At 33.4% G+C, this 14,927-nt stretch overlaps 1 protein-coding gene across 1 annotated transcript in view; it reads left to right on the top strand.

The window, feature by feature from the left end:
- The first annotated feature begins 820 nt into the window (after positions 1-820).
- Positions 821-14,927, top strand: part of LOC143227365 (dynein axonemal heavy chain 8-like) — a 73,721-nt gene continuing 59,614 nt past the window's right edge. Inside the window, exons 1-5 of the mRNA XM_076458819.1 lie at positions 821-1,131; positions 1,390-1,576; positions 4,847-4,981; positions 9,686-9,773; positions 10,914-11,065. Of these exons, the coding sequence (XP_076314934.1) occupies positions 1,424-1,576; positions 4,847-4,981; positions 9,686-9,773; positions 10,914-11,065 (528 nt within the window). The 5' untranslated portion in view covers positions 821-1,131; positions 1,390-1,423. The remainder of the gene's footprint in view (positions 1,132-1,389; positions 1,577-4,846; positions 4,982-9,685; positions 9,774-10,913; positions 11,066-14,927) is intronic.

Here is a 14,927-nt window from a genome sequence, read left to right as displayed (position 1 = left end):
AATCAAGTGCCCTAACCACCTGGCCATACCAGGCTGTTTAATGTATATGTTTTCATTACAAAATTAAAAACTCCAAATTAATATATATGAAATATAAATAAAATATATTAAGTTCCCGTTCAATTTACGTAATATCCACTATTTATTTCGGTGATTTTTTAATATAAACTCCACTGTATAGTACATTTTAAAATGAGCTATAGGATTCATCCCTAAATGTGTATGTTTTGGGGACCCAGCTGACTTCCTAAACACGTTAATCGTAAGTCCTGAGTGCATCACCTTCATTCCTCAGAACTGAACTAACACATGCATAAGCCCCGCATAGCCAGGTGATTGCCTTAACCGGGGGTTGCAGGTTCGAATCCCTGTCACACCAAACATGCTAGCCTTTTTAGCCATTGGGGTGTTATAATGTAACGGTCAATCCCACTATTCGTTGTTAAAAGAATAACCCAAGAGGTAGCGGTGGGTGGTGATGACTAGCTGTCTTCCCTTTAGTCTTACACTGCTAAATTAGGGGTGGCTAGCGCAGATAGTCCTTGTGTAGCTTTACGCGAAATTCAAAAACAAACATGCATGGATTAAAACACTTAGAACAAAAACTCACTTTCTGAGCTCTGATTTATTTGATTGTAATATATATCATTAATTACTGAGTCAATCTTCCTTACTTATAGGTAGTCACTTTTCTCTTTTTCGACTGACTTTTGTGGTGGGTTGGTCAGGGTATAGTTAGAGAGGGATGATGATGGTGTATAAATATGTTGCAATTAAATGAAACTGTATTGTGGTTATATAGTGTGTGTGGGTATTTAGAACAATCTGTATGGCGAATCATAAAAGATGCAGGAGAAAGTTTGGTTTAAATATATATATATATAAGAAATCACAGGAATTATATTTCACTGGTTTCCAAAACTGGCATTAATGACGCCACTATAACAATTTTTCAGTGTTGTAATCACAATTATTATTTTTTATCAATTACAGCGTCCTTTCTGACAGTGTTATTGATATTGAAGTAAATTCTAGGAAACATTCAATTGAGATCATGCTTTTAGTAACGGAATCGCAAGTCCAGAAAGCCCAGTTGTCAGTGGGTTGAGATTAGATATGTTTTATAACCAGGTATAATTGAATTAGGGAGGGCTGAATTTCCGTTAGTTAATGAATTCTTAGAGTAAAATGTTTAAGCATTTAAGTTGAAAAATGCAAGATACGTTCATTAGATACTCTAAACAATAACTTTTTCGTCTTTGTAACATTATCATTACACTATATTCACGAAAAAATTGTTTTATGTTTTTATTTTTTTTAATAAATTGCTCACGATAAAGTTTATTAGTGAGAAACATATAAAGTTAACCCATGTTGTTTTTATTTCAGTTTCAAAGAGGGCGTAAGTAGACAAATATACACCATGTTTGAAAATGAACAGGAAAACGATGAAACGACTAACATCGCAACTATTTCAAAGCTTGGAAAAGCGAGTACAATGGTGCCTTTTACTTCAAAACGGAGGAAAAGCATTATTCCTACAGGGTTTCATGGAGAGACATCGCAGGAAAAAGAGGTAATTCATAGTTTGTGATTTTTATTATTCAGTGATTAAAAAATGTTAAAAACCAGTAAAGTCTGTTTTTTCTAACGGTACATTTGGTAGGTAATTGTGGTTTGTTATGGTATAGTTGTACTTGTCAATTATATGTATAGAGCTAGCTTCTAAGTACTCTCTTTATTAAATAAAATTTTCGTAATGTTCAAGGTTTGAATATTTTATAGTAATAATGAAGAAATCGTGACATAAAGTGTTGTGATCTATGGTTTTCGCATTTGAACGATTGTTTGTTTTTGAATTACGCACAAAGCTACTTGAGGGCTATCTGTGCTAGCCATCCCTAATTCAGCAGTGTAAGACTAGATGGAAGGCAGCTAGTCATCACCACCCACTGCCAACTGGTGGGCTACTCTTTTACCAACGAATAATGGGATTGACCAAACACATTATAACGCCCCACGGCTAAAAGGGCGAGCATGTTTGGCGCGATGGGGATGCGAACCCGCGACCCTCAGATTACGACTCGCACGCCTTAACACGCTTGGCCGGCATCTGAACGAATAGCTGAGCGACTGATGTCAAGTAATAGCCAGTCGGTCTTATTGGATACTCCTAAATATTCAGATTTTAGCATTTTTGATCGGAGTTTTGTTTTATCAATATTTAAAACTTTTCAGTCACTACATCAATATTCAGGTGGTTAAGGGCACTCGACTCATAATCTGAGGGTCGCGGGTTCGAATCCTCGTCACACCAAACATGCTTGCCCTTTCAGCCGTGGGGACATTGTATTGGTACGGTCAATCCCACTATTTGTTGGTAAAAGAGTAGCCCAAGAGTTGGTCGCACGCCTTACGCGCTTGGCCATGCCAGGCTCTTATGTATTGGAATAATTAGTGTTAGCTATTGTAGTGTGCATTGTGACCTATTCAAACCTTGTTTGTCCAGTGATTGCTGATTATTTTACCTACCCCCATCTTGTATAGATCCATAACCAAAAATAATACTTGGTAACATTTTGATTGGATTATTGATGTGATGGCAGTAAAATCAAAACCACAGAATACGCCATAGGATTGTCGAAGGTGAAACATATCACGCATATATTTTTGTGATGTAAAACGATACCTTGACTAAGTTCTCGCTCATGGAAACGTTCGGTACCTGTTCTTCGCCGGTTGAATAATTACTTGAGGTGTACAAAACACACACAAAAAAAAAAAGACTTGAATGCTCTAGCTTTAATACTTAATACTTAAAGCACTGCTATCAACATTGAAACTATGTGCAAGCTATTTAGAAAAACATAGAACAATGGAACATGTTATTATTATTTGAATAATACATGCATTTACGTATAAGGTAGCCAATGATTGAAACAACAACAGTATATTAGTTGTTTCAGTCATACTATGCTACTAATTTAACAATTACATAACTACTCTTCAAGTAGATAGTAAAGTACTTTATTATAATAAAACATACATATTTATATTAATTTAAGTCCAACTCTCCATACAATGTTACAACAGTATAACGATTTATTGACTTTTCATTAGATGTTGTATTTAAGTGAACAACCATGCAGATTTTAAAGCTATATTTTATACAAAATTAATTCAAGATTAATCTCATAGCATTTATGTTTTACACATTTACTGGGGGACATGTCCTCAGACCTCCATAAAAATTGAATGCTTTGTATGCTGACTCACTTAGCACAATATTTGTTGCCTTTTGATCTCACAAATTAGAAACCCCCTTTCAAACATTTTGCCAACAGGTCTGCAGTTAACCAACTCCTTATTAATGTAGATACAAAAACTATTAACAAATTTTAAAAAACAGACAAGAGTCGTTTCGCAAACAAACTCAAACACTCCGCTGAACAAAGCAAACAGAATCACTAACATTATTCCCTACACAGAAAAGTTTAGCATACCTCTATGATATATTTGAAAAAGACTACAGCGTAAATATAAGCTTAACATAACAACTTGATTGGTTTCCATCCCTGGAATGAAATTAAAACATGTTAAGAAAATTATATAAGTAACGCGCGAGGAAATATTTACAAAATGAAGTGTTACAGTTTCTCAGGCATTTACATAGGTCAAACAGGGTGTAACTTGCAGATCAAGTTAAAATATCACCAAAAGCACTCTTCCAAAGTCCATGAGCATACGAATAAACCAAAGTTTTTCTGAACAGAACGTCACAGTACTAAAACACGAGCCTAAATCTTATAGAAGAAAAATCGGAGAAGTTTTATTAATAAAATCAAACAATCCTACAATTAACAAATACTCAGGCACATCTCTGCATCTCCTTAATCGTTATTTCCCCGCACAATCCTAATCTTATGCAAATATTTTGCACAACATATTCTGTAGTTTTTGTTTTTTTTTTTATTTACTAACTTTTGGTGATTTGTTTTCTGTTCAGCCATAAATAAATAATCTGTCGGTTCACTTGGATTGATACGTATATGCATGCGTAACAAATGATAATTATAAAACATTTTTTACCGTTAAAATGTGTGTCTTTGAGGATAATAGCATTAAAGATCGAAACATCGCACTAAAAATAAATCTTATTTACTATAAGAGCTGTAACTTGTAATAAAATGTACTTAATCAACAAGTAAACTCAGTATTATAATCAAAAATTATTTATAATCCAACATGTGACAAGAAGAGTTGTCTGATTATACAGTCTTAGCTGTTAAGAATGAGGTGCAAGAGAATAAATTTGATAACATTGTCACCTACGTATTAGTTGAAAAAGCTCTAAAAATAAAGTTTTGATGAAGTTTTAGGTAGAATAGATTTAGGTTAATAGCTTATTGTTTAAAAAGGTTTACTAGATGAAGTCAACTTTTTTGATACATCGTTACATTGCAACTTACAAAGTTAATTCTTTCAGAGAAAATCATGGTCTGAGTTATTCTAATTCAAAAATTAAGCACTTTAATTTAAACATGTATTTGCCATGAGGCTGAATTACCCTGGGAAAAATAACAACCGCAGCACTATACCAAAATAAACGAATTACCGTGTTTTAAATGTATGTATTGCATGAGTCCTTTTTATTTTCTCACCTCAGTCTTCAAAATATGGCAGCACAGCACTGTGTTTATTATACTAATAACTTTTTAAAGTTCGTCATAATTTTTATTTACTTTTCACAGTCCGTTATGAATTTTGACTTCCTGTTTTCGTACAACGTCATTAACATGCTTACGTTAGTTAAGTAATTCTTGTATCTGTGTTTGTTTGTTACTAGAATCGGATGAAAGAAGATCGAGAAAGACGAAAATCAGTTTTGGATACATCTCATCGACATATTTTTGAATTGGTTGCACAAATACTTCAGTTGGATCCTTCTACGGTGGAAGAGCATGTATTAGATACTAGGAAGGTTAAGGCATATGTTTTAATTTATAACAATAATAATAATAGTAATAATATGCAGTTTGTTAATTACATTGACTACCTATGCATATTACTAAGATTATCTTTACAAGTTTATCACAATAGACGAAACAAAAGTTATCAAACGTGATTAATATCTAGTTTGTGTAGACTGTAAAGTGTTAACAACATTTATATTAATGTGATATAAGTATTTGACTCTAGCAAAAGCGCCTTTCCTTTCTGTATGTTTTGTTAAGATATGTTTTGTGGGACTAGGAACGTAATAACTAAATATCTTCAAATACCTTTTTTTTTTCTGGTGAAAAAATAAAATATATTCTTGGATACAATGAAAGTCGTTTAGCAAAAGTTTTATAACTTTTTAATCAAGCAAAGATTAATATATAACAAATATAAGATAACTCTGAAGCATTAATTTACTAAGTGTGAAAAGTTCTGACATCAGTTTTCCATGTCCTTGCATGGCCAGGTGGCTCGGGCGCTCGACGCGTAATCTGATGGTCGCGGGTTTGAATTCTTGTCACACCAAACATGTTCGCCCTCTCAGCCGTGGCAACATGAAAAAGTGTCGGGCAGTCCCACTATTTCGCTAGTAAAGAGTAGCGCAGGAGTTGGCGGTGGATGGTAATGACTAACTGCCTGCTCTCTAGTCTTAGACTGCTAAATTAAGGACCTCTAGTCCAGATAGCTGTCTTGTAGTTTTGCGCGAAATTTTAAAAACAAAACATTTTACTATGGTAGTCATACATATTATAAAGCTTTGACACCTAAATAGAGCCTCCCATCAATGGCACAGTGATATGTGGGTAGAACACAGACAACTATATAATGTGTAAGACTACCGTAGTAAACTGCTGTTTTTATTTTTTTTCGAATTTTGTGCAAAACTATACGAGGGATATCTGCACTAGCCGACCTTAATTTAATGGTGTGAGACCAGAGGGCAGGCAGCTAGTCATCACCACCCTCCGATAGCTCCTGGGCTACCCTTTTACTAACGAATAGTGGGACTGACTATCATATTATAACGCCCTCATAGCTGAAAGGTCGAGCATGTTTGATATGACAGGGGTTCGAACAGCAACCCTCAAATTACGAGTTTAGCACCATAACCATCTGACAATACCAAGCCTTTCAATCTGCATGGTATCTCCAGTGGTGTATTTATTCCATTGGAATTCAAAGAGTGTGTTGACCCTGTTATGAAGAATGAAATATCGACACTAAGCTATACAATGGACTATCTTTACTCTGCCCACCAGTGGTATCAAAACCAGATTTGTAGCATTGTATGTTTACAGATATCGCTCAGTATCACTGGAGAGCATTGCCAAAAGGTAAAGAAAATAAATAGTCAAGTCTATCAAAATATCTTGAAAATTTTATGTTACTTATAATGTTTAATCAATTCTGGAACCAAACATAACTATAGACAATGATGTTTCATTTGCCCTTGAAGACTGTATCTGTGCTCTTTAAGAAAAAGTAAAAATTTACACCCACTCTTTTGTTTTGAGAAATTTGGCAATTCCCCCTTTCAAACGTACTTTTTATAAAGAACTGATCTCCATTAGTACCTCCTCTATGATGGCTCAGAACGTCTGTTAGCTTATAACGCTGAAAATATGTTTCTATATGTGTTGTGGACAGAGTATGGATAACTTATTGTGTTTTTTTGTGCTTAATAAGAAGGAAAGAAACAAACAAATCCCCTATTGCTGACACACACACACATCTTCCAGAAACTAAACATCCTTTCAGAAAACAGTTTTATCCTTTACGTTAAAAATTAGCTTGTGTTTTCCAAATCTTAATTTTTTAACCTCTCACTTTGTTGTCTTCAAAATATAGCACAAGGAAATAAGAAGCCTTTATACTATCGACTTTTATCAAATACTATTAACTATCACTTGTAAATATTGATTAAAGTGTCTTATCATGAATACCATATAAAAAGTGTTTAAACCAAACCTTTTAAAGTAGAGTGCACATGAAAGAAAAAGTAGGACAATATTGGACTTTTTTCAGCAACAGAATTTAGTTGGATCATGATTTGTTTCATAGAGAAGTTTATTAGTGTGTTATTGGTTAAATTAGTCATTTAAATAAAGCTCTGTTGAGTTTCATATGCAATTTATGTTTGCAGTGGAAAACCAAGTGTGTTTAGGCATAAAATACAGGCTGTGTACCAATATGTGAATATGGATCATGTAATATTTTATTTTTGAATGTAAAACTTTAAAGAGTTACAAAAAACTTTAACCCCTTGCCCCAAATTATTCTTGTTCTACCTTTGTGCATGGCATTAACTTTGAGCTACTGATTAAATGGAAGACAGCAACCATCACATCTGCCCATGCGTAACAAGAAAATTCTAAACTAGAATTATTTGAAATTAGCCTAAAAAGCACAAAATTTACTGAAAGGCTTCTTCTAAAAGCTACTCTTACAAACATTTTTCTAAAATTTGTCTTAAGATAGGCAGACCTGGTTTTAAATACATAAACAAAGCCAAAATTAAACATGAAATGCAACTCACATCTAAGATATGTTTCCCTGGGAGTGAAAATATTGGATACAGCTGTTCTTGACCATTATCCATTTCAATAACAAAAAAGATATCTGTCTATAACTCAGTGTCATATACTATCTTTCTTGCAAAAATGTTGGTTAATAGCCATTTATTTAAACCTTATCTTGCATATTTTCAAAGTAATGGAGGTTAAAATACTACTGATCAAATCTTGGGATTCATATTGACAGTAATGAAAACATGATAATTTTTGTAAAGAATTACATCTGAACTAACGTGGTAGTAGGCACAAAGTAATTTCTCCTACCATGTCTCTAACCAATTATTTCCCCTCTGAACCAGTTAACATCTAAATCTAGAACTATTAAGAAACAAACTTGAAATGTATTTCTCTTTAAAAATGATATAGAAAAATCATATTTTTTTCTGTAGAATCAATTGTTATAATGCTATCAAACACAAAGGCATGGTTTACAATTTGCATACCCACATAAAGAGGGGATGGTCTAAAATTGTGCATAGTTCTAAACAATAAAGAATAATAAGTAAGAAAATATACTTTAATGAAATATCCTTAAAGAATATAATTTACCTATTTAAGAGGGAGCTTCTGGAATGATATCTGTGCTCACTTTTCTTAATTTAGCATAGATAGACTAGATGGAAGGCAACTAGCCAACATGACCTATTACTAACTCTTAGGCAGTTCTCTTGAGATTGAATAGTAAGATTGACCATTAAATTATAACATGCCTCATGGGAGTAGTCTAACAAACAAGGAAACAAGACAAAATAAAATATGTCAACAATGAAAACAGATAAATTACAATTTAACATAAAAAAATCAGGTAAAAATAAAAACCTTCAAACAATGAAACACACTACAACTCACAATACCTTTTAAAAATTAAAACAGAATACATGAAATAAATTTTTACATCCACAAATGAAAATACTTCTTTTATTATGTGAGATATTTCCAATCAAAATCCTGCCAACAGTTCAGGGGAATGGAAGCCACTCTGATCAGGGTAAAGATCATGAAGAAATTAATGATCTTTGCTCAGTTTTGCAATACATCACAATGACATGTGGTTAAATATTTAGTTCAGTTAGTTTGAATAACATTAACAGACATAGCTTGCATATGCTTAACAACCTACTTTACCTATTTCACTTGGCTGTCAGATTAGGAATGATAAGGGGAAAAGCGCTTCTATAATCCATGTAGATCTCTTCAGGTGCTCCAGACTAGACCATTCAATGACCCACCAATGCATCTACCATGGATCCATTAACTATTTTTCTAGGGGACAGCAAAGTTTAGGGCTATTTTCTTTGTTGATGTTTACATTGTTGAGGCCAGCATTTGATCTGCTTACATACATGGTACAGTGCTCACATCAGGACTAAAAGTGGCCAAAAAACTCTTCATTGAAAATTGTTGAAGTATTAAACATTAAGGATTAATGTAGAGAAGCATGGTCCATCTGTATTCTTTATTTATTTTCCAAATTATATTTAGTTATAATTGAAAAAAACTTCTTTCTTCATTTTTGCAGCTGAATACATATATAAACCAGGGATTTTCAAACTTTGCTCTTTGTAATTAGTGTTGGTAGTACATGAAAAAAAAAATATAAAAATTATAAATTTGAAATGAGCAAAATTTGAGCATTCTGACAATACTTTTGTCACTGTGGCTGCATAAACTTGTCAGTGGTTTATTTCCTTCCCGTTGACAAAAAACACACCGCATATTCTTCAACTGTGCATGATAATCTATCATATCCTTCCCTTTAATGAGTAATGGTTAAAACTATTACTTTTTTCTACCAGGTTTTTGAAGTGTAAACGATGACGTTATCCAGTGAAATGTGTTTATTTTGAACTTACACAAATAAAATTATTATGGATATAGAAATATTGGTGTCCTTTTTCATATGTTTTATTTTAAATGGTGGTACATGAGTCTGAAATGTTTGAGAACAATTGTTATAAATTATTGCCTTTTTGTTTTCCTCTGCTTTATTCTCAACATAGTTTACTAGCTAGGAAAATAATATATTTTATGCTACTTTATATGTATCACATGAGGGTAATGATCTGAATTTTGTTCTTTCTTATCACAACTGACTCTTTTTTTTTATCTAGGGTGTGGAAATGTGCAATAAATTCATCAAGAAAACAGGTTCAAGATCTTTGATGTTTTTTTATCAAATTACAGAGCTACCTAGATCTGGTACTTTAATTTTTTTTAATATAAAATACTTTATTCTATGAGTTTGTGAAGTATGTTCAAATTTTAGCCTACCAAACATAGAGGTTTTTCAAAGTATAATCATTTTACATATGACATTTTCTTCATACCTGCTCTGTTGTGTTTTCATGCATTTATTTTGTATCCTATAGTTTTGTAAAAAGGTTTGAAAATGTGAATAATGAAACGACTGTGAACTCCAGGGAATCTTTCATTTTTCTTTACTTACATGATATTTTGGCTTAGAGTATACATTTTCTGTAATGTGCTCTTATCACTCAGTTTACACCTTCTGCACTGGTGAGTTTCAAGCATTTTGCACTTACAGGTCAACATAGAATCTGATGCTTCTGGAATTTTTGTATATAGTTCGGAATAACTGCTACATTAGAACGTTTGAAGAAAATCAGTGTTCATAGTGAAGTAAAAAATGGTGACCAGAAGCCATTTCTCAGCAAAACATTTTTCCCATTAATCTTACAGAAGTCAGAAATTGCTTATTAATGACAAAATCTGTAATTATTGTAGATTAATTAACCACACTAATTATTACTGTAGTTTTTGTGTGATTCGTTATATCTAGAAAGGTAGTGAAATCCTGAAAAAAAAAGAAAACAAACTTTTACTAGTGCAGCAGGTACAAACTGAATGATAGAGTTAATTACAAAAAACAATATATATATATATATATATATATATGTTCATGATGAGGGCTAAAGCTAATAAGAAAAAAGAACAAACTTTGAACAATTGTCTGATGCAATGCTTAGATCATTTTTAAGTGAATAATGTGTAACTACATGAATAACTTGAGAGTTCTGTCAGATGTTAATTAATAAAGCTGAGATTATAGTTTACTCGCAGCACTTATTCAGCAACTGTTACATAACACCTTTTAACCTCATCCCCTTTTTAATTGTTTTAATCATAAAAATACCATACCTAGACTCTGATTAAAGTTCAGTACTTTTCCAATTTTCCAATATTGCCCTGCTGCCTACTGCATAGTAATATCATGATTGTTGTTGTTTGATAATAGTATGAAAATCTAATTTTAATCATTTTCTTTTTTTTTTTTAAATAGAATGCCATATACTTTATAAGCTCTAACTCTTTTAACAGAATGTGGTAGAGTGGTGACTGCATCAGCTAAAACTCAAATGATACCAAGAATTATTGTGACAAATGGGAAAGATGTTCCACTAGATGGAACTTGTGTATACTTAATACGAATTAGATTAGATATTGAGCTTACAACTGAAAATATACCAGAGGTGAGAGTGAGCAAAAATGAGTAACATAAAAATTAATAAATTTTTATTTATCTTTTGTGTATTTTGCAATATGTGTATATTATAAGTATGCACATATGCATTGTGAATATGCTTCCAGTATTAGAAATGAAAAAGTCAGCATTCATCATGAGAGTCTAGCTATAAACTTTGTTTAAGAATTTTATTTTATGATTCTTTTTAGTTTTAAAGCAGTTTCTAGTAAATTTTTTAGTTAGCTTGACTTATCAAGTGAAGTTTTATGTTGAAAGTTCAAGTGTATGGATTTGGTCTGTTTTGTTGTTTATGGGGATTAAGTGTTAATATTATTTCTTACACAATGTAATCTGGTTTTAATATTTTGTGCTTTGCACAGAATTTGTAGCTGTTGTGTTGTTCTTGACTGTTTCAGTATCATAATACCAGAAACAAACTACTTACAATGCGAAGATGTTGTTTGTATTTAATTACGTACTCAACATTTTGCTTTACAGCTTCTTCAGGAGTGTTCACTAAAAACAAACTGTAACTGACAGTATAAAGCTTCAAGTTTCAATACATTGCAGCTCAGTACTATCAGTTTTGGTTTGCACTTCAGTGAATGCACTTGAAGAAGCTGTAATGTAAAATGTAACCCATCTAATTAAATGAAGACAATATTTTGGTGTTATAAGGTCATTTATGTGCAGTATTAATATGTTTTCTACACACTAATATGCACCAGAGAAATTAAATAATAAGTTACAGCATTTTGGTTTTTGTGTGTTCAGGACATTGTGCAGTTTTACAATTTTTAACACATCCAGCAAAAAGTGTCCTTGATTTGTAGTTAGTTGCCAAATGGCTGAATTGTTGGCAGTTGTAACATGTGGTGGTAGTTACTGATGGTGTTTTTATTTCTTTTGTAGTATAGTTCTGTTACCACATGTTGATACCTTTCTATATGTGTTATTTTGTCTGTTTGGTTGATGATAACTTGATTAAATGTGTTGATGTTTCAGTTGCAGCAGAAATTATTCTTTCAAGAGAAAAAACAAGGCTAAAACATGATCTTACATTTTTAAACTCTAGATTTAACAAGTATTCAAGAATTGTTATGTTTTTGTCTTATGCTGCTGCATACCATATATTCCCAACATTAGCAGAAAAATAACCAAGATTTTGCAAAAACTAGTAACAAAATATGGCATTCCAGTTAATACCAAATTTATTCAAAAACCAGGCACAAAACTAAGGTCTATACTGTGTAAAAACTACTCTGACAAACACTACACCAACATTATTTATAAAATACAATGTGATAACTGCCAGGACTTTTATATTGGAGAAACAAGTAGAAAAATGGAAACCAGATTCAAAGAATACAGAAAGTCACCTTCACACGTTTTTGAACACTGCAAATCAAATAAACACAATATAACCATAGAAAACACCCAAATACTAAATAAAGAAACAAACATAAACAAATGCAAAATTAAAGAAGCCTTACTTATACAACAACTCAAGTCCAAAATAAACCAATACAAAGGAACACCTTTATACCTATATTAATAAATATAATCAAACATCTAAGCACACCCTCTACATTCCTACACTCAGTTACACAACACCCTTCAAACATGTGGTTAGCTATCGATCAGTTACCTCTTTCTTTCTTTGTGAACCTGACGATGACTGAAGAAGGTCGAAACGTTGTCATTCCTCTGCATAAAAAAGTTTCTCAACCCAAACCAGCCATTTTTACATGTATAAAGATAACAATCTGATGGTTGTGAACCTAAAAGAGAAGATCCTATGTTTCAAAACAAATAAACCTGGAGTGAGTGACCCCTTGCTTGAAAATATATGGGACCATTTTGAAATTGTCTGAGATGAAATGTTGAAGCTCTAAGTCAGAGATGTGGAGAAAAGGTTCCTCTTCTGTCCAGAAGCCGTCCAATTCCATATTCCCTACACAAGTGCCCCATCCCTATAGAGAAGCATCCATGAAAAGATGTTTCTCTAGATGGGTTGTGGGAGAGGGACACCTACTGTTGTGCTGTCCAACCAACTGTCAAGACTGAACAGGCTGGAAGCAAATAGGTTCATTATGCAATTCATTGCATCCATGCAAATGTTTCATTGATCCCAGTAAAGAGAATGTGTGGGGGCCTTGACCAAAAGAAATGAGTGATACCAAGGATGTTCACATCTTGAAGAGAGACAGAACTTCATGCACTTCTAGCAAAAAAGACAATTTTAGTAGTAGAGTAGCTCATTTCATGGCCTGAAGATGTAGAAGAGATGATTTGGCCCAGCTAAGATGGAAATTAAAAACATCCCTAAATGAACGAGGTACTCATGAACGAGGAGAAGAATATACTTCTCCATTTTGGTGAGAAAACCTGTTGTCACAACTTCAGATAAAAGAGCTATAATATGAATTTCCAGTGAGAGTAAAGAGGATGTAAAAAGTATCTGATGTATGGGGCAGATGTGAGACCAAATGGTAAAGAATGAAACTGAAAAAAACCTGATTCTTGTGCACTAAATGGAGGTAATGACTTTGTGATTAGAACATGAAAATAGGTACCAGTGTCATTGAACTTTGTTGTCATAGACCAGGTAAAAAATTGCTACCAAAAGGAAATAAAGGACTCCATCATAAACTGAGTAAGCTGAAAGAAACAGATGAGAAGAGAAAGACAGGTCTCCAGTTGCCCATCTTTGGTACTACAGACAGACAGGAATAAAAATCTTTAACATAAGAATCAGTATGCTCTATGCCATCTTTGTGCAGAAGATCCCGGATGGCTTATGCTTGACAACTGGTTTTTAAATGTTCTTTGGGGAGTGGAAAGACAAACAGTATAAGAGGCAGTGGAGGAAGACACATGAAATGAAGGACTTCTCATAAGAACTTGGACAACTCATTGATCTGTGGTGAAGGTCTCCCATGCTTACACAACCCACATGAGTCGAGTCCTCACAGGACTGAATCACATAGGGCAGTCACCAATGCTATAGTCTGTGCTCCACATGAGCAGAGGATACCCACAGACTACAGTGAAATCACCCTTGGGTTCTAACAGAACATGGAGCCAATGCATAAGGTCTGGAAATCATAACAGAAGATGCAGGAAACTGCCTAGTAGAAGACCAGGAAATATGAAAGGCCAGATTGAAATAAAATAGTGGAGAGGGACTGCATCCACCCTAGATTCCCTGGAATCTGGGACACTTTCAGAAATTGAATTTTTGAGAGAAGGAGCTTCTCTGACATTTCTAAGGACAAAGAACAAAGTCAGACTCCATAACAAAGAGATCTGTCTTCAAAAACCTCAAGAACAAACCAGCCAAGAGAAAAAGGAGAGAGAAGAAGCTGGTAATTTTAACAAATTACAGGTCAATAAATGACTAAGATCCTCTGAATATTGACCAGTAAACCTATGATAAGCTTCAGGTAATGGTTACAAAGAAGATAAAAAATGCAAAACTATTATAAGAGGCAGATGAATATGGGAAAACTGAGTTTTATTAAGAAGAACAGAGGCATCAGGCCTGGAATCTCAAATAGAGAGAAGGTTTAACTTCTAATAATCCAAATATTGCTTCTCCAAGTGGGGGAAAATTAAGACATGCTGATCCAATAAATGGGAAGAACAAAGAATGGGAGCATCCATTCTCAATTCTTCAGCAAATGTTCTAGAATGCACCACAATATCTGACAATGTTGGAAAGACTTTCCCCCAGCAAAGAAGGAGAAAAGTCATAAGCCACAGGAGAAATGTTCATGATATTACAAACTTGACATGCTAACTGCAAATAGGGTGCAGGAAGTTGGATGTTCATCTTAGGCTCATGATTAGCTGGAAAATCCTGCCCA

The sequence above is a fragment of the Tachypleus tridentatus genome, chromosome 9 (genome assembly GCF_004210375.1).
Source record: "Tachypleus tridentatus isolate NWPU-2018 chromosome 9, ASM421037v1, whole genome shotgun sequence".
In the NCBI taxonomy this organism is placed as follows: domain Eukaryota; kingdom Metazoa; phylum Arthropoda; class Merostomata; order Xiphosura; family Limulidae; genus Tachypleus; species Tachypleus tridentatus.
This window is presented reverse-complemented; position numbering and strand designations above follow the sequence as displayed.